The sequence below is a fragment of the Phodopus roborovskii genome, unplaced genomic scaffold (genome assembly GCF_943737965.1).
Source record: "Phodopus roborovskii unplaced genomic scaffold, PHOROB, whole genome shotgun sequence".
Taxonomy (NCBI): domain Eukaryota; kingdom Metazoa; phylum Chordata; class Mammalia; order Rodentia; family Cricetidae; genus Phodopus; species Phodopus roborovskii.
The window spans coordinates 33,953,135-33,972,583 of record NW_026125052.1 but is presented as its reverse complement, the minus strand read 5'-3'; the positions used below and the strand labels follow the sequence as shown (position 1 = coordinate 33,972,583).

Sequence of the window (19,449 nt, the reverse complement as noted above, 5' to 3'; positions counted from 1 at the left end):
AACCAGAAGTCAGGTGGAAGTGTATTTCCCAGGGTGTGATGTCGAGAGCTGAACCCCTAAGCAGTGGTTTGGACCCATGAAGGCTGTAAAAGGCCGCTTTTGTGCCTTTTTATAACTACTGGGTGATATCCTGCGCCACGTGAATCTGTAACAGAGTCTTCACCAGCAAGGAGGCCGTCCCAAGGCTTCTGGACTCCAGAGCTGCTGGCAATGTAAGTACCCTCACATTCTGGTCCACAACTGAACCTGCTGCCCCAACAAACACCCATGACAGCTTTTGAAATACACTTTATTATCACTGTTCTGCACTGGAGGGATGACAATCGGGGAGCAGGGAAGCTAGAGATGCCTGAAGCCTCTACCCGTGCTGTGCCGGAGCCAAATGGTTCTTTCCGGGTGCCAGAGCCATGCCTGGACACCACACAGTTCACATCAGACTCTCTGGGACAGGCTAAGCATCCCCACAGCAGTCACCTGAGGCAGCCCCAACACAGAGCTGCATACTCCCTAGAGAAGGGCCTACCTGCCCTGCAGAGTCCCAGCCCTGGGCAACGTCAGACTGCATCAGGGTCAAAGCAGAGACCAGTGACAGGAGCCAGGCCACCGAGACAGGGGAGAGGGTCAAGGGTGAGGCCACCCTTGCTCACAGGAGAAGGGACACTACAGGGTAGCAATGGGGAGGAAATGGCTAGTTAGACACGTAAGTGGTTTCTGGTGAACCGTAGTGTTACTCTGGAGGGTGAGTGCCGGACTCCAGGTCAGTCGAATGAGATGAGCTGGGCTTCACTGCCTGGTGCTGGCGGTCCCTGTGTAGGTGGTGGCTGGGCCACAGGGGGCTGCTGCTGGGGAGGGCCAGTGGAGGGAGGCACCTGGAGAGCAAGAGCAGACAGCCTCAGCACACCGCTGGCACAGAGTAGGGTTCCAGCTGTTGCCAATGCACTCCTGAGGCTCCTATAAATGTCCCCTCCCATGCGTGCACATGGATGCACGTGTTTGTACTGACTCGCATGTCCTCATTCTGATGGCTGAAAAAAAGCCACTGGGTATAAACCTAGTGCAGGCGGTCAAAGGAAGCCCAAGAGTTCAAGGGCTGGGGAAGGGGCCTGGAGATGACTCACCTGCTGGTACATGGGCTGCTGCCCTGTGATGTAGGCCTGCTGGGCTGGCAGAGATGCATCCTGGCCTGGGAGAGTGGTCATGAGACTCTGTGGAGGGTAAGAAGGAGTGAGTATTCTGTGACCAGAGAGACACAGACCCGCCCTGTGCATGTAGCCCTTTATACTCAGCAGAGAGAGGCCTCTTTACCTGCATGTTGTACGGCTGGTAGCCCATGGACATTGGCTGGCTACCCATGTAGCCTATGGTGCTGGTCTGTGGAGGTTGGGAGATGGCTGGGAGGCTCTGTGGGGCCTGAGAAGCCACAGTCTATGGAAGGAAGGGGGGGGGGGGAGTGAGGGACAGGCAAGGGCTGGAAGCAGATGAGAGGGGATGACCCTGTCCACATACCTGGTAGCCTGGGGTTGGAGTGGGCTGGTAGGAGGAGTAGGCAGGACTGGTGGTGGGCCCTGCCTGGGCCTGTGGGGCTGCCTGGGCCGCAGGGGCACCTGTTGGGTACATGTAGGCGCTCACCATGCTGGGATCTGTGACAAGAAAGATAAGCTAGTTCAGCTCCAGAATGAGAGTCAGAGGAGAAGGCCCTTTCCCGGCTTCTCCTTTTGTGATTTCAGAACCAAGGACATATTTCACATTCTTACAAGACGTAAAGCCAACAAGAAGGAAGGCAAGTCCTAAAAGAAAATGAAGGCAGGAAAAAAAAAAAAAAATGAACCTAATTATTTTTGTTTTTGTAGTGCTAGGGGCTGAACCGAGGTTCTTGTACATGCTGGACAGGTGCTCTACAGGAGCGACACCCCACACTTCAAACTGTATTGAAACAAGGGGTAGTCACAGGGAAGAGAAGGGACTAGGGAGAGTTGACACAAGATTTTTGAAGCCTGTAACTTGGGAGTTTCACAATCCAGACGAGACGAACAAAGACAACGCCCTCTCTCTCCTACAGTAGCCCAGGGCACTATTCCACAGGGGCAATGAAGGGCACCCCAAGCTGTCAGGATGAGAATGAGAGCAAACTTAGTCTGTATATCACACTCTACATACACACTCTACAAGGCCTCTGTGATCTAGAAACTATAAACACATCCTAAGAACCCAAGCCTAAACTGTGTTTGGAACACAGGTCTTAAATTTGGGGTCATTCTGCCTCAATTTCTTGTGTTGAATTATAACTGCACATTACCATACATATCCTGAGACTTTGCTTCTAATGGCTGTCTCCTCAAAGAGGAAGCAGGATCCCAGAGATCCAAAGAATGGACAAGACAAGCAGAATACTAAGCTGACCTGGTCAAAAGGTGACAAGCCAGTCAATGTTACAGAAATGGCTGGCAGATTCACATGGGTCCTATCAACAAGCATTAGAGTCAACAGAAACAGGAAGAGAGAGACGGCTCGCAGTTATAAGAGCACACTCCTTGTTTGTCCATTTTGGTTTTTCCAAATAAGGTTTCTCTGTGTTCTAGCTGTCCTAGAACTTACTCTGTAGAGCAGTCTGGCCTTGAACTCAGAGAACTTCCTGCCTCTGCCTCCCAAGCACTGGGATTAAAGGTGTGCACCACCATGGCGTGGCTAAAGTAAAAATTAAAAGAAAAAAAAAATTCCAGGCACAGTGATGTTTACACCTTTAATCCCAGCACTCAAGAGGCAGAGCCACGTGGATCTCTGTGAGGTCCCTCTGGTCTACGGAACAAGTTCCAGGACAGCCAGGGCTTCACAAAGAAGCCATATTGAAAAAGGAACATCAATAGCATTATGGACTGTTCCCCTTTGAACAAAGTATTCAGAAGTTCACACCTACATACATAACAAGGACAGAGTCACGAAAGTACCTCCTTCCAGAGGAAGAATGGTAGCTAAGACAAGGGCACTGCTTGGCAAACAAAAGTTCAAGCAAAACTTAGGGAGAAGATGCAGGAGTCTGAGTTCCAAGGCATTCACAGTCTCAGGGTCTTTTCTAAAATGACACCTGCTGATGATGGAAACACATGAGACAAGTGTGGAACTCACCTCAGCCACACAAAAGTGATGCAGCTGAGCAACACCATGCACCCACATGCCAAAGCATCATCTCACGCCTTTCCACAGCATAAGCTGTATAAACACCAGACTAACCAAACTGAAGGCAAAGCGCCAATTACAGGACAGCACTCCTGAGGTGCTCAAGTCAGCACCGTGTAGCACAAAACAGAACAGGCAATGATTGGAAGACAATGGTGTGTGTGCGCGCGCATGTGTGTGTGTGTGTGTGTGTGTGTGTGTGTGTGCGCGTGTATTGGTGGGACAGGCTGACTGACACAGTGACAAGGGGGTTTACTTTAGTACAGATGTCTTCTCTGAGGCACTGTGCTGATAATGACCTGCCATGGTCCAGTGTCTGCTGCCTGTGAGCACATCATGATTTTAGGATATACACTGTGGGTGAAGGGTCTTCACCTGCCCCTCACTCTAGAAGAGTTCAGGAAAGAAGCTGTGTGTGTAGATGATCATGTGTTTCCATGTGCACAGGAAAAAAATAATTTTAGAAATATATTCACTTAAGAGAATTCAGAAAATGCTTTGTATTATTCTCACAAACTGGCAAGATTACCTGCAGGGGTGCCGGGCATGCTGGGGTAGGGGCCAGTGGCTGGGGCTGGCTGGCTCATATACACACCATGCATTGGGGAGCCCTCTACTGAGCCTGCTGGGCTGAAGGTGCCAGGAAAGCTGGTTGGCCCTGAGGGTTGGTAGAGGACACCCCCAGCTGTGGGCATAGCCTGGAGCTAGAGACAAAGAAGAGCCAACAGTCAGAGGGGCTTCCCTTGCCCACGAGGGGAAAGCGGGGTGGGCAGCACATGCCTGGGCATAAGGCAAGGGGAAGGCAGGCATCTGGGCGCGCATCTGGACGGTCTGCTTCTGCTGCTCCAAGCGCATCTGCCGTTCCTTCTCCTGCTCCTGCAGGCGCTGGATAGCCAACTGCCTCTGCACCTCCAAGTACTCCTGAAGCAAGAGACAGGCAGTGGTCAGGCTAGCCCGGGCCTCCCGTACCCGCATGCCAGGTCGGGTACCACACCTGCTTCTTCTGCCTCATGATCTCCAGCTTCTGTGCCAGTTGGATCTGACGCTGGCGCTCAGCCTCCTCAGCTGCCCGGCGCAGTTTCTCCCGGTGTTCCTCACGCAGGGCACTCAGAGCTCCTCGGGCATCACGTATCTGTGCCAGCTTGTCCTGAAGCCCCTCATAGTACACTGTGTACAGAGAACGGGGCAGCTCAGATCACCCACAGCCCGGGAGGCCTGGCTGGCATGGGCGTCTGTTCTGCTTGGGCAGGGCAGCTGCTGGCACTGGGCCGTGGGTATGAAGGAGCAGAGCACCTCACCAATGGCACCACCTCCCAAGAGCACTTGAGAAGCTCACAAGACCCCAGGGATAATTAAGTAACCAGACTGCTGCCTTTGGCAGCTGAAGCCCATGGTGCCCACCATGGCTCTAGAGTGACCCTTGGGGGACCTGGACACCTACACCTGCGCTCATCCAGCTGGTTGAGCAACTCAAGCAGCTGTGGGTGCATGCTGTTGATGGACTGGAAGAGGGACAGCACAGCCGAGTCATTGGTGATGCTGCGGCCCCGCATGTGGTTGCTCTTCATTCGGTTGACGAAAGTGGTGACGGCGTTCTGCAGGGCCTTCAGGAACTGCTCGTGGCTCTCCTCTGACTCCCCATTCTGGTACTGCTGGAGACACAAAGGAGGGGCTGAGCGCCACCTCGCCAGGGGAGGACACTATGCCTGCGAAGCCTGGAAGTGGCTGGCAGACTGGTGTTGCCCGCTGTGTTGAGAGCCTGACAAGTGAGCATCATCAGCGTCCCTGGTCTGTACCCAAAGCAGCAAAGCACACACCGAGGCCCTTGTCTGTGCACCAGGACACTGCCCACCAACTCAGAGCTGCGACCACAGGGCAGCTGGAACCTGACACAGCCCTCCAACCAGGACAAGAAGCAGAGCTTACCTCACTAAAGGGGCCACTGGAGGGAGCTATGGATTGAGACTCTGCCTCTGGAAGAGGGGCCTGGAAGACATGGGAGCATAGGGTGTCTTTGGCCAGCTTCATACCATGTCCTAAGCACTGACAGGCAAGGTACAGAGAACACTCTCACCTCCAACATGCTGTTGGAGGCTGTATGCCCCTCCCCAGGCTGAGCGGCTGGCTCTGTCGAGGGCACAGGTGCAGATGGTGTGGGGCTCTTCCGAGCCTCTTCCTGTTTCTTCTCCCAGTAGTTCCGGTTGAGGTACCGTGCAAGCTGCAAAGCAATAAAGGAGGAGGAAGAGTTACTGGCGTGGGCTAGGAAGCAGGGAGGGCACCATCCAACACTGTGCTGCTTACCTCAGGGTCGATGTCCTCAGCCAGAGGTGCTGATGAGTTCTGGGGAGACAAACAGAGTCTGAGGAACGACAGGACGAAGGAAGCAGCGATGTGATCCCCACGCAATCATTCAGACAGCAACCGGATGGCACCAAGTAACAGCAGCTCTCAGAGCTGGACAATGTTCTAGCCACCTGTCAGGCACACACCAGCCCTTTTCTTCAAAGGGCCTTTGGGGCTGACACCCGCTTTCCTTTCTGGGTTATGAAACTGTCGCAGCACCACAGTCTTTAACTTTTCCAAGGCACAGGGTAGCCCTGATCAGACCTTACCGGCTTCCTAGGACAGGTGCCAACACTTTACAAGGACACTGTGCCTGGCTCTAATGAAGCCCTAGTGCGTGGGCCCTGCTCAAAATCCGGGGAGGAGGGTTTCCTCCACCAGCATGTACCAGGCCAGTGCCTGGCTCCAGGGCCCATCCGTAGCTGGTACTCTAAAGAGCTCTACAGAACCTCCAGGCAAGGTTCTGAATCTGTTACATCTTCACTCCCCATTTACAGGACTAAGTGTGGAAGGGTTCATCTCCCTGGCAGAAGGCCTCTCTTGGTGTCCTCCGTACACACACAACAAAGCCCCGAACCAGAAGAACCTTTGGTGATCCCTGGAAAGTGAAAAGCCAGCGAGGCTGACACAGCTCACCACAGGTGATGAATACAGGCTGCCGGCTGGGGGTGCAGATGACGCCAGGGGCGTAGGCTCTGCCTTTGGGTGCGCTGTGTACGTTGACTTCTGTCTCTGAAGCAGAACCAGAAACAGACAGCATCAAGGGAAACTTTGGCACGGGCTAAGGAGCACCCGGGGCCCTCCCTCAGCTGGGGAAAGTCAGGGTGACCCATGGGGACCTGGGGCTTACCATCCTCTCTTTCTCTTCAGCCTCTGACTGTGAGAGGGCCAGAGCCAGCTGCAGCTCCTCCTCTTCCTGCAGAGCTGTCTCATCCCGCTTCGGGGGCAGCTGAGGACAGGCAGGGTAAAGTGAGGGGGGCCCCAGGGAAGAGGTAAAAAGGTGCTCTAGGGACTAGGGGGGGCCTCGAACCTGAGATTGCTGGGACAGGGGGCTGGTCAGGTACTCTGGGGGCAGCTCTGTGGTAGAAGCGGCCTTTCCTTCTGCTTTCCTGCAGGCAAGATGAGACACTGCAAGCGACCACACAGTGACACTAGCCGCCCAGGTCCCCTCACACCATCTCCAAAGACTGACAAGGAAGGTCTGACAGGGACATGTGGCTCCATTCCCACACTCCAGGGGACCCTCCTCTGGCGGTGCTGAGCAAGGGCCTTTCTACTGCACCTAGACACTACCCACTGCACCTGCCATGACCAGCAATGGGTCTTCCCCTCAGAGGGTCACAGAAAGGACAACAAGGTCCAGATGGGCCAGGGATTCTCTGGAGTTTGATACAGATCAGAGATTTCTCCACAAAGTGGGGCAGAGGGTCACATGTATGAGGCATAATCAGGATTTCAACCCACACATGCTAAAGCACGTCCACACATGCAGAGGGGAACAGAGAAGCCATGAAGGCAGTATTGCAGGACATGATGGTTGGGAATGGACCTCTGAGGATCGAGGGTTGGGCTCACTGACGGAAGGCATGCATGTGTGTAAAGCTGAGGCCCAGAGGCTTCTCTCAGCAAAACCCGTGCCTTGTACTAGTGATGTGACTAACTGGCCGTGGGAAACCCACCGTATGGGGGCTGGAGAGAGGGCTCAGCAGTTACAAACATGTTTTGTCTTCCAGAGGACCAGATCCCAGCATCCATATGGGGCAGCTCTCAACTACCTGTCACTCCAACTCTAGAGGGATCTGATGCATCTGGCCTACTCAGGTACCTGCACACGCACACACGCGCGCACTCGCGAACACACACACACAGTAAAAATAAAAATGGATCTTTAAAAAAACACCAAAGGGTCTTGCTATAAGAGACTAGGTGTGCCTTCTCTTATCTGCTTTTGTGATGTTGGCTCTGACCATACACAAACCTTCTCAAAATCCACAGTCATTCACTGTAGACTTCACTGAATGTGTACCCTATTTAATGTCAGTGTATTCTAGAACAGAAAGGAGGGGGGGAAACCAAAACAAAAAAACAAGAGCCTCTTTGGGAGCAGCCTCCTCACCCAACTGGTCAAAGGTTATCAGTGACAGATGGGAGAGGGCCACAGCCTCACGGCAGAAACACACACTCTCAAACAAGTTAAGGACCAAGTAGGCTCTGATACATCTGAATGGAGAATGTCCACAAGGGCCTGTACCCTGGAAACATTCATGACAAGTAAAGGAGGCAGAAACAGCATCCTGTTTCCTCAGTATGACAGTTGAGAGGATGAGCTCTGAAACCCTGGCATCCCAACAGGCGCAAGGGAGCCACAAAGGACCTCCCCCTCCCCAGCACAGTGGTCAAACGAGAACACCTATACACGACGGGTGCTAGCAACACCACCTCCCCTCCCCAGGGCAACAGGCCACTGGCTCCTCTACCATCTGCCTTCCGGAATGCGCACTGCGTACATTCAAGAAGTTCACACAACTCACTCCAGGGCCGCCAAAATCACAGAGCAAGGACTCAAGTCTGAGCCCCAGAAGGAAGAGCATAGACGTGACTCGACAAGCTTCCTTTGACTCCACAAGAACACTAACCACAGCATTAGCACTAACAACTATGTCTCCTTCCCAAGCACAACAAATTTTAAAATTCACAATGAAACAGGAACACACAGGGACACAAAGATGAAGGGGGAGGCAAAGATAAGATTGATCAGACAAACCACAGCTGAGAAATCCAAGCGAGGGGCTTGCACACATGTTCCCACACACACATGTAAACACACATCTTCTTACTACACTGTCCCTTTTCTGTAAGCGTTGTTTTTTGTTTTGGTCCCCTTGAGGCAGGGTCTCCAGCTACTGTGGGGCCATGTCACCCTATCCACCCACCTGCCCTAGAGTTTGGGGTGGTATAGCTGCATGGCTTGCCCCGTAACACTTGTGATAGTGCTTCAGGAGCCCGTGAGCTCTGCAGTCCTGAAGCGCCACCAGTGTCCAGGCAGTCTACACTCACTTGTTCAGCTGCTCATAGCAGGGCTCACACACGCGCACCTCCTTCTCAATGCCGAACTTGGGGATGGTGGAGTACTTAGAAGAGCACTTGCCACAGAAGATCTGCCCACATGCCCGGCAGTGGTGCTGTGAGATGGAGGAGGACAGGTCCAGTGACAGTGGTTACGGTTACCTTGATTGCCTACCAGCCAGAACTGCCTTGGACAGTGGTACGAATGGGAATGGGGACAGGGACAGGGACAGGGACAGGTAGAGCAAAAGAGATGGGAGACTTGCAGGAAACTCAATTTCAGCCACCATTTGGAGGAAAATAAAGGAATTAAAAATAACAGGTATGTCAGTGGTGATGCAAGCCTTTAGTCCCAGCACTCAGGAGGCAGGTGGGCAAGCAGATCTCTGTGAGTTTGAGGCCAGCCTGATCTATAGATCTGAGTTCCAAGACAGCCAGGGCTACACAGGGGAAACCCTGTCTCGAAAAACAAACCAAAAAATGGGTCTTTGCCAACACTAGGGAAATACGAGTGTGGTCCAGAGTCACACCTAGGCCTAGGCTTGCTCATATCCCCAGGGTGAACCTGGACCCTGACTATCAGGCACTCATCATCAGAGAGGCCAAACACCAGGCTCCTGCCTCAAGTACCACCCAGCTCTGAGCTGGATTTGTGTCCAAAACCATCAGCAGGCTGGAGCAGAAGAGACAAAATCCCACGAAAAGAGCATGACTTTTCGTGACGATGGCAGGGGCATGGAACTGGACACTCGTCCCTGGGGGATACTCACTTTGCGGGTCACCACGCCAAACTGTACTCGGCACCGGTGGCATTCCTCGGCATCCACCCAGTCAGGGGCCTGGGGAGAGTAGTCACCATCACACAACATTCTCCCTCACAAGCACCCAGACAGAGCAGAACCTACCTCATGTCCAAGACCCCCAATTCAGTGGCCCAGACCACATGGCCCAGGCTTGAGTGGCTTCAAAAACAACAACCTCCTCCTAACAGACTTCTTGTTACAAATATAATCCTGAATCCTCCCAGGTTTGTGGATGTGGATTCTTGTGCTGTTGTTATTTTTGAGATAGGGTCTCTCTATGTAGCCCTGGGTATCCTGCAACTCGATTTGTAGATCAGGCTGGCCTCAAGCTCACATAGATGCGTCTGATTCGGCCTCTGAAGTTGAGATTAAAGGTGTGCATCATTGAAACTAGCCTAGCTTTAAGGTTGTATAATGGAGTTCACTCCCTTATTTTTTTGTCTCTTTCCTTTATTTCAATAGTGACAGAGATTAAGCCCAGGGCCTCATACATGCCAAGTAAGCCCTACCTGAATCACACTCACAGCCTACATACTTGTTTTAGCCACATGAACCTAGAAACTACAGCCCAATGGCACCATGAACTTTTTTCAACCTGACCTATGCTAACAGCTGGGTTTTTTTTTTTTTTTCCTTGTTTTTCTTTGCTAAGTGCTGAACATTGTTTGTGACAGGGAAGAGCTTTACAATGAGTTAATCCCCAACGTGTGTCATTGCAAATTTAGCACAGGATATCCTAGAGTTTGTGCAATCCTCATCTGGAATGCTGGGATTAAAGGCATGAGCCATACCTACCCAGCCTGTTTCCAAACAAGAAAGAGTGCCAGGCCCCTCCCCCTTCCTCCCCAAAGCTCCTAAGACTCAGTAGTAGTGGCTGAGGCAGAACTCACTCTTTCCGCAGCAAACATGGCATCACTTTCCTTGAATTCTGGGAAGACATGTCCTAGGAAGAGAAGGTGTTAATCACTACTGGGTCCTTCCTTGGTTACCACTTCTTAACCCCTGACTTCTGCCTCATCAGATAAAACTGGCAGGATTAGCTGGGCGTTGGTGGCGATCACCTTTAATCCCAGCACAGGGGAAGGCAGAGGCAGACGGATCTGTGAGTCCGAGGCCAGCCTCATCTACAGGAGTTCCAGGACAGGCTCCAAAATAATAAAGAGAAACACTGTCTCGAAAAACAAAAATAAAACAAAAAGCAAAACAAAACACTGGCAGGATTAGCAAAAGACACGCAGAGTTCTCCAAGTCCCAAGCCCCAAGTATCACCAGAGCATCCTAATCCACTGTTGCTCTCTGTAACCCCAGCAGCTCTCTAGAGCTGCTACATCTCAAGGAATGCAGGCATGCCTTTAATTCCAGCTTGGGAGCCAGAGATAGGCAATCAGTGAGTCCAAAGTCAGCCTGGTCTACGGAACGAGTTTCAGGACAGCCAGGGCTACACAGAGGGATCATGCAGCTGCCATGCCCTGGCCAAAAACCTGTGAGTGGCTTCCCACCACACATAGCATGCTCTCTTCTGGCATGAGCCACTCTTCTGTCCTCCAGCAAGCAGGTCTAGTGTACTCTGATGCCAGGGTCTGAACTAGAGTCCTCTGCAAAAGGTCCAAGGCAGAGCTAGAGATGGCTCAGTGGCTAAACACTGGCTGCTTCTTCCAAGGGACTCGAGTTTGATTCCCAGCACACAAATGGTGGCTCACAACCATCTGTAAGTCCAGTCCCCAGGAGATCCAGCACCCTCTTCTGGCCACCAGGGCACCAGGCATGCATATGGTCCACACACATATTGCAGACAAGGCATCCATATACATTAAAACAAACAAAATGAAAAGGTGCCAAGGTACTGAGGTTGTGCCTGGTATTCAGAACTCCTAACCGGCTCATCCTGCGCTCTGAGTATGCCTGTCTGCAGACATTACTGGTTCCCGCCTCCCTGTGGGATGGAGGTTTAGGATGTAGGACCTTGTCAGAGCCTGACCCCTCTCCATGGGTCTTTCTGAGATCTGGGGAGCACCGCCTCCTTAGTCTCACTGCCAGTCACTCAGAGAGGACCAGTGTACCCTCCCTTGCCCCTTATCACTGGGACGATCTAGCTTAATTGGTAGCAAGACAGCCCTCAGGCTCCTGGTGGTCACGCCCCAGCCTGGAGCTGGGGAGGTTCTCACTCACCTTCTACCTTCATGATCTGGTATGTGTCCTGGACCACCTTGTACTTGGGCTCGTTCCGGAAGGCATGTGCCCAGGCCTGGATCAGGTAGAGGATCTTGTTCCGAACATTAACTTCCACTTGCCTCTGTAGAGCAAGAAAGGAAGTGGGGAGGGCTTCAGGAGACTCGGGGTGTCTGAGGTCTCAGGGGGAAGAGCCTGAGTGGAGACAATTGGCACAAAGGCCAGGGAGAGTCTCTGGATGGTGACAGGCCCTAGTGTAATCTCAGGAGCAATCCGGAAGCTGCATTGCTTCATGCTCCTCATCTACAACCATGCCTCCTTCTGCAGGTGTCTGGGGGACCTTGGCCAGTGACACAGCTCTCTGGAGCCCACAACCATTACTAACACCTAAGGCCTCCAATGGCCTCCAAAAGGCACTAGGCAGGACATGAAGCATCGATGGCCTTGAACTTTAGGGTACAGACACTATGGACTCTGATCTCCCCCTGCCATAGTCTGAGAGATACCCTCTCCAGATGTCTCTCCACAGAAGGCTCAGGCCCTATGAGCCACAGCACAGCCTCACTCTTGGTACTCTCGAACGGATGCCACAACACCTTATGCTGGTGACACAGGATGCAGGGATGGCTGTATGGCAACCGACCCAAGTGTGCTGACCCGAGAGCAGGAAGGTCTCCTGGTGCACTGCCCTCCTCCAGCTATGCGTGTGACAACCGGCCAAGGTCTCATTCAGGCCCCAAAGAGGACACAGCTAACAGTGCAGAGCCTACGATAGGTTTTTGGCAGCATGGGCTGAGGGTGGAGCTTCCTGTGACACCAAAGCCCGATGCTGTGTCATGTGAGAGCCTCACTTTGCCCAACCCACCAGCCCAGCAGCATCACCATCCACATCAGAACCCCTTTGGTGGTCCTGGGGACAAATGCACACCACACGAATCCTGATCTCTTCCTCTTCTGCTGGAAGGTGTGAACTCCACCCTCCCTGGGGCGGATCCTTGCTCTCCTGACTCTACCACAGACACACCTAAACTTTAACTTCTGTACCTTCACTGCTCAGATCTCTCCCACCCCAGGATAGGTGGACACTCCATGACCTTGGCCCCATGCTTCTGAAGCCTTCCCAAGCCCAAGAAGAACAGTGTCTTCCTGTCTTCCTCACGCAAATGACCCTGGGGCAGTCTCTCCCGGGCAGAGGCTGGGCTCACAGAGCACTCACAGGGACCACCGCTGTTCCTCGCCTTCTCTTTCACGCTCACACACTCTTGCTGTCGGGCCACACACTCTTAGCAGAGTTGGCTCCGCGCCTCACTCGGCTACGACACCCACCTTCAGCAGCTCCTTCAGCTCTTCCATGGTCTGCTTGTTGGCCACTTCATCGTGCACTGTCTGGCCACAGTTCTTTACCACAGACTCCATCACCTGAAAGCATCGCCCAAGGAAGGGAAAGGCCTTCAATCCATTAGAAGCCGTCCCAGGCCCCAGGCCCTGATGACGTCTTGTGGTCAAAGGTGACTGCCTTTGGACGACAGCTAGAGAACCCTGTGCCCGCAAGAGTGACCAAGCTCAATGGCACTGCTCACGGCTGTCCTTCGTGCTACAGGGATTCCACAGGGTGCCATGTGCCCCAGGAGGAAAGCATCTCCGTGTGGAGACTGAGACTGTGCAGCAGGGTTCTACTTACCTCCAGAGCATACAAAGCCACATGTGGGTTCTTGTCATTGACCTTCTTCTTGATGGAATTTACAGCGTATTTCGCTCTGAGAGGGGGAAAAAGCATTAGTAACAGCAGACGCAGGAAAGGAGGGGGGCATCTCGGTAAGGGGAGGAGAGCTCTCCACCCTCTTTACTTGTTTTTTGAGACGGGTGTCATGTAGCCCAGGCTGGCCTCCACTCAATGTGTAGCTAAGGGAGACTTTGGACTTCCTGCCTTCTCTTCCCAAGTGCTGTGACTACAGGCAGAGCCATCATGCCTGGTTTATGCTGAGTTGGGGATGAAACCCAAGGCTTCACACATGCTAGGCAAATACTCTACTAACTGAACTATATGCCCAGCCTTCCGCACACCATCTTGGTCCTTCAGACCTCTAAGTATCTCCAAACTATACAGCTTTAATTCTACCAAGATACCAAACACTCAGGATGTAGACCAGGCGATTGTCCACATAAATAACTCTTGGGATCACTTTCATCTTGGAAGAGGAGTGAGCATCCCTTGCTTTACAGGACAGGCCCTCCTCACTTACTGTGTGTCCCCTTGACGGATCAGGTCACAGATCTGTAGAATGGACTCCCAGTCCGTCTCCAATAGAAGCTGGCTGGTGGCTTTGTCTAAAGGAGAAAGATGTCTGTCACTCAAGGGGCCCATTGTACTGTGTTTTCTAGGAAGTTCCCAGGTTAGCAATTTACCTCTTTTTTTTTTTTTTTTTTTTTTTTTTTTTAGACAGGATTTCCTCTGTGTAGCTTTGTAGACCAAGCTGGCCTGGAACTCACAGAGATCTTCCTGCCTCTGCCTCCAGGGTGCAGGGATCAAAGAAAGGCATGCACCACCAAGGCCCGGCTAATTTCCCTCTTTTTAAACAGTTGAACTGAACAGAAAATGCTCTTGAAGCACATTGACAACCGTGGAAATGGCACCCTCCCATGCATGAGGCGAACCATGTGAGGATAATGGAGAATAATGGCTGTTGTTTGTGCCTGTTCCATATCGGCAGTAATTCAAACTCTGAACTCACTCAGGTCCCACAGGACCTCATGAGGCGGGCGCTACGTCCATCCCCTTTAGAGCTAAAGTCGAGGGAAGTGAATGGCCTGCATCACAGCTTGCTGGACGCTCCGAAGCACCCTGCACTGCTGCTTCTCAACAGCGGACCTGACCCTCAGAGTCCCATCATCATCACCTGACCCTCAGAGTCCCATCATCTAGATGCTTTGTCCTTTTATAGCCTGGCAAGTGCTAGAGAGATGAACGACCATGACTTCTCCTCCTCAAGTGGAGGGGGCGAAATGAACCTCCAAGGATTCCCCAGCTAACGCTCTTCACAACCTTAGCACCCCCCTTCCACAAGAATGAGCCATCCCAAGACACACCAACTTCGTTCCGATTCAGCAGAGTACTGGATCCATACCAGAAGTAGAGTAAGGAAAATGCCTCACCTACGATCCTCTCTGAAAATCTTAGTTCAGAAAGAAGCAAGTGAGCAGGCTACTGCGGTGTGGCGGCACCCTGGCGCTTGCTCCCGAACACAGGACATTTTTTATTGAGGAAAATAGGCTGCGTGGCAAAGCCGTTTTCCCTCCTAAAATTTACACTCTCCAGAAGGCTCAAGCAGGATCAACAAGCACCTCCAGCAATGAGAGAAAACGTCTTCCAAAACCCGGGGACAGTTCCAGAGCCCAAGGGATGAAGGGCGGGGCGGGGGCTGGGGTCCTGGGAAGCCGTCTCCAAGGGGCCCAAAAGGTTTAAGGACGACAGTACCGATCCCACACCCTTCCAGCAGGTATTAGGGTCAGTCGACCCGCGTGAAGCTAAGATCTGAGTCATACACTTCATGACTCAGGACTTGGGCCCAATCGGTGCAGGTCAGGGCCGCCGGACCCGGAGGGAGCGAGGTCCACCGCGGACTGCCAAAGAGATTCCTCACCGGGCCCCGGGACGCGCTGCACAGCCCCGGCGGCCACACCCGAGGCCCGGGGACGGTGTCGCGCTCCCGGGAGGCCGGCGGCGGCCGGGCAGAGCGGCGGGCCCGCTCCCCTGAGACCTATGGAGGCCCGCGTCTGGCGGGTGCGCGAGAGAGCTGACGGCGAGCCGGCGGGCGGACGCGTTACCTAGGAGACGCTCGAAGGTGCCGCTGCCTCGCCCCATGGCGACCCCGCTCCGGACCGACGCCGCGGGCGCTCCCTCTCTCGGAGCTGACGCGCCCCCCGACTTCCGCTTCCGCCTTTCCCCCCACCCCCTGCGCACGCAAGCGCACTTCTCCGCGCCGCCAGGAGACTGGGCCCAAGCGGAGCCTTTGCGCATGCTCACTGACTCTCAGCGACCATTGGGCCGCGCGACTAACCAATGAACACCTTGGCAGAGGTGTTCTATCCAATGAAAGCTCAGCGGAGGCGGGCCTCACGGCGTCGTGGCTCCCAGCTACCGGTGCCCCGTTGGCCGGCACCGGGGATGTGTCTCCTGCTCGGGGCTGCGGGAGTCGGCAAGACCCTGCTGGTGAAACGCCTGCAGAATATCCTTCCGCACCGTGTGGGCGGGACGGGCCCCGGGCAGGGCGGGGGACACACCGGGCTTACTCGGGACGGGGACTGCGCCTCTACCGCGCTCAGGCCCTTGACCGCCCGAACAGCTGAGCTCGGGAGATGGCAAGGGCGACCTGGGGGATCCTCCGCCGACGCGGCCCACGGTAGGTGTCGGCCCCTCTCGGGTCCGACCTGCACGGGTTACCTTTGTGCGACTGGCAAAGCGCATCCGGCTTCCCCGGTTGGAAGCCGCGGTGCCGGTGGTCAGCGGGGTGGGTGGGCACTGCCTTCGGGAGTTCCGACAGTGATCAGCGGAGCCTGCGGAGGCCCCGAAGCCTGCCTTCCCGTGGGCACTTTTCTCTCCCATCCCAAGGGACTTATTTCGCTTTCACCCTCAGGGTGACGCTGCCGCGCAGTCCCAGAGAGCTGCTTTTCTTGGTGGCGAGCTCTGCTGAAGGGCTTGAGCGGTTGTCACTAATTATCGAGGTTTAGCCGTACACATAACTCCCCCCGCCCCCCGTCGCGGAGCTGCCATCCAGGAGTTCGCAACGGTACAGCGTTTACACTGCACTCTGTGCGTCCTGGCCTTCCCCACAGGTGGGCACCAACCTCACTGACATCGTGGCCCACAGGAAGATCACCATCCGAGAGCTCGGGGGTTGCATGAGCCCCATCTGGTCTAGTTACTATGGAAACTGCCATTCGCTCCTGGTGAGTCAGTACTTGAGCTTCTTGTGGGAGCGGTATGTCTGCCTCCCTGAGCCATCAACTACTGGACCCTGCTTGTATGGGATCGGGTTTGGGGTCTTTGATGACTGCGCTTAGGGAAAGGGACTTCGGCTCCATTGCTTGTTCTTAGGCACTGGCCTGAGGTCCTGAGCAGGGCTCAGACTCCAGAAGTACTTGCTGAAGGCACTATATGTTCTAAGCTCTGAATGTGCCCAACATTTCTACACCCCTCTGGTCGGCCCCACCCCCTCAAGGAAGGGGCTCCAAATTCTGGGATGGAGAACTGTATGTACTTAAAAAGACATCAGTGACAAGCCATCCTCATACAGCTTCCTTTTGTTGCCTGTTTACAAAACCTTTTCCTTAAAAGCCACGCTCAGCAGAGTGCTTGCTTGCCTAGCCACACTATCTCCAGCATAAGTGATCATTTTAACTTAAAAAGTTGTGTGTTCCTCCTGAGTCACTTATATGATCCCCAGGGGAAGGGTTTAGGCAGGAAGACCCTGTTAGCCTATGTTTGCTTTTCCCTAGTTTGTGATGGATGCCTCTAACCCCACCCAGCTCTCTGCATCCTGCGTGCAGCTCTTGGGTCTCCTTTCTGCGGAAGAACTTGCAGATGCCTCGGTCCTGATACTCTTCAATAAAATGTATGGGTCTAGGGCTGACAAAGGGCAGGTGTCCCAAGCCTGGAACACGGGATCTGCGTGTGTGTGTGTGTGTGTGTGTGTGTGTGTGTGTGTGTGTGTGTGTGTGTGCAGTGTGTAGGGCAAGTTTATGGCGTTCACCCTCTGATGATGTTGCTTCTTTAACTACAGAGACCTGCCCTGTTACATGACCTTGGAGGAAATAAAGTCATTGATCAGGCTTCCAGACATCATTGCTTGTGCCAAGCAGAGCATTACCACGGCAGAAATAAGTGCCAGGGACGGCACTGGCTTGGGAGCGGTGCTGCTGTGGCTCCAGGAGCAACACCGACAGGGAGGTTGACTGCCAGATGGAGAATTACGGCTGACCCACCCGGTGCCTGGGAGACAAAGAACGGCATGACAGTCTCCAAAGGTCTGTGCTGGTAGCAGACCCACCCGGTGTCTCCCCAAGTGGTTGGGATACATTGTACAGACACTGGTCATTGGCCTCTGAACAGTGCTCCCAGGACTGGGAGAAGACAGACCTCAGGAGGATAAAGTGCTGCTGGGACTCCCTCCTGCTAGGGAACTCTGGACCTGTGCTTGAGGGCTTCAGACTGCACAGCTCCACGGAGCCCACATCTTTTTTGTAGTGTAAGCTCTGCCCTGCTGATGTCCTGACCATGTTCCCCAGGGAAAGTACAATTTTTTTATATTTATAGAATTATTATATTCATTAAATTAATGAAGTGAGTATGAATAAGATCTGTGTCTCAAATGAGAAACGAAATCCAGGCTGGATGTGGTGGTTCAGGCCTGAGGCTTGAGCTACTCAAGAGACCACAGTGGGCGGATCATTAGGGGTTAAAGAACCACCTAGGCAGCATTGGGGGGAAGTTGGGGGTTTGGAGGACCAGGTGTGGGGTGCATTTCCTGAGAGGCACAGGCAGGGGGATCTCTGAGTTCCAGGCTAGTCTGACCTACACAAACACTGTCTCACAAAACAAAAGGACGAGGTTTGACCTCACCAGAAAGGAGACTTCTTTCATTAGTTTGTTCATTCAATGAGCTTTTATTGCTCAGTGGTATGTACAGGGATGTATGAGTTCCCACAGGTGGACAGTAAGAGGAACAGATGGTACACAGAAGGTGGGGACATCCTGGTGGGACTTAGTCAAATTAGCTTGATAGAGATCACTTAGTAAAGCTACCAACAGCCGCCTTTTAGTCCCAGCACTCGGAAGGCAGAGGCAGAAGGATCTCTGAGTTCGAGGCCATCCTGGTCTGCAGAGCTAGTTCCAAGACAGGCTCCAAAGCTTACAGAGAAATCCTGTCTCAAAAAAACAAACAAACAAATAAAATCTGCTGAGAAAAACCTACAGCCAGTTACTAAGATCAAGCTGCCTGATTTTCAACCAGATACAAAATGGGGAGGCCTGCCCCACAGGTATTCTGCCCTTCGTAACATCAACACCCTAATTTCCGTGTGTCAGTACCTAGTCTATACTGATCTAACAGTGGTGTTGGCTCAGCCTAGGTAGCCAATATTTAAAGAGTGCTGCACAGACCAGGTCCGCCCTTGGAGTAGGCAAGAGCTGCCATGTGGTCTTCCACACCTGAAGTGAGAAGGCTCCACACCATCATTAGGTCCACGAGACATTTGACAAGACTTAAGCACAGAGCAGGAAAACAGTCCTTTTGCATCACAGCAGAGCTGGAGTTCAGTAAGTGTATTTAGAGGAAGAGAAGCACCCAAAAGGGGCTGGAGAGATGGCTCAAAGGTCACTGCTTGACCTTCCAGAGGTCCAGAGTTCAATTCCCAGCAACCACATGGTGGCTCACAGGTGTCTATGATGAGATCTAGTGCCCTCTTCTGCAGGCAAACATGCATGGAGACTGTATATGTGATAAATCTTTCTACATAAATAATACCTAAAAGCACGGGTAAGACACACCCAAAGTACACGCTGTGGGCTCTTTACGGGAGAGTGAACGACCCAGAGTGCAGTTCAGTTGGCTACAAAATTGGCCAGTAATGCTTTAACTGCCCAGTCACATTGCTTCTGAAAATAACACAGAAGCCTACAGCTCTAATAACAGTGGCCCTGGGGGCCCTGGCTCTAGTCTGGATGCTTAGTAGCCAGTGCATTCCCAACCTGCTTGCCCCTGGCCCTTGCTACTGTTGTGTGTGTCTACGCACTCAGCCCCAGGCACGCTGACATGCACTGACCAGGGCTGTGAATGAGTCTATCAGAGAACAGTCCCGACTTAAATGAGAGCGAGACATTAGTAAACTTCACCCC

General features: G+C 53.1%; 2 protein-coding genes across 5 annotated transcripts; one reads left to right on the top strand and one right to left on the bottom strand.

Annotated features, from left to right (window-relative positions):
* Positions 1–273: 273 nt before the first annotated feature.
* Hgs (hepatocyte growth factor-regulated tyrosine kinase substrate) lies at positions 274–15,521 on the bottom strand. 3 transcript variants are annotated; one of them, XM_051181919.1, is made up of 22 exons: positions 15,381–15,521; positions 13,799–13,883; positions 13,237–13,312; positions 12,882–12,974; positions 11,556–11,679; positions 10,277–10,329; positions 9,354–9,422; positions 8,575–8,699; positions 6,548–6,626; positions 6,368–6,466; positions 6,154–6,249; positions 5,476–5,514; positions 5,249–5,392; positions 5,101–5,160; positions 4,616–4,826; positions 4,169–4,341; positions 3,955–4,095; positions 3,704–3,878; positions 1,507–1,640; positions 1,306–1,425; positions 1,119–1,205; positions 274–869 (listed from the first exon to the last, which is right to left on the bottom strand). In XM_051181919.1, the coding sequence occupies exons 1-22, from the start codon at positions 15,415–15,417 to the stop codon at positions 759–761; spliced, it is 2,331 nt and encodes a 776-aa protein (XP_051037876.1). In that variant the 5' UTR covers positions 15,418–15,521; the 3' UTR covers positions 274–758. The 3 variants fall into 3 exon arrangements, 1 of the variants encoding a protein (XP_051037876.1); XR_007834361.1 differs by having other exon boundaries at positions 807–869; positions 3,704–4,095; positions 4,616–4,823; XR_007834362.1 differs by lacking the exon at positions 15,381–15,521 and adding an exon at positions 15,099–15,136 and having other exon boundaries at positions 807–869; positions 3,704–4,095.
* A 124-nt stretch (positions 15,522–15,645) lies between these two features.
* On the top strand, positions 15,646–17,900 carry Arl16 (ADP ribosylation factor like GTPase 16). 2 transcript variants are annotated; one of them, XM_051182003.1, is made up of 5 exons: positions 15,646–15,782; positions 15,898–15,955; positions 16,389–16,502; positions 17,052–17,167; positions 17,336–17,567. In XM_051182003.1, the coding sequence occupies exons 1-5, from the start codon at positions 15,646–15,648 to the stop codon at positions 17,505–17,507; spliced, it is 597 nt and encodes a 198-aa protein (XP_051037960.1). In that variant the 3' UTR covers positions 17,508–17,567. The 2 variants fall into 2 exon arrangements, with proteins under 2 accessions (XP_051037960.1, XP_051037971.1); XM_051182014.1 differs by lacking the exon at positions 17,052–17,167 and having other exon boundaries at positions 17,336–17,900.
* Positions 17,901–19,449: the final 1,549 nt, after the last annotated feature.

Coding starts and splice junctions, on each gene's coding strand:
- Hgs (XM_051181919.1), bottom strand. CDS start 15,417: ATGGGGCGAGGCAGCGGCACCTTCGAGCGTCTCCTAG. Junction 13,884..15,380: donor CACCTTCGAGCGTCTCCTAG/GTAACGCGTCCG, acceptor TTTCTCCTTTAG/ACAAAGCCACCAGCCAGCTT. Junction 1,641..3,703: donor CATGCCCGGCACCCCTGCAG/GTAATCTTGCCA, acceptor TTCTTGTCACAG/ATCCCAGCATGGTGAGCGCC.
- Arl16 (XM_051182003.1), top strand. CDS start 15,646: ATGAAAGCTCAGCGGAGGCGGGCCTCACGGCGTCGTGGCTCCCAGCTA. Junction 15,783..15,897: donor CTGGTGAAACGCCTGCAGAA/TATCCTTCCGCA, acceptor ACCGCCCGAACA/GCTGAGCTCGGGAGATGGCA. Junction 15,956..16,388: donor CTCCGCCGACGCGGCCCACG/GTAGGTGTCGGC, acceptor CCTTCCCCACAG/GTGGGCACCAACCTCACTGA.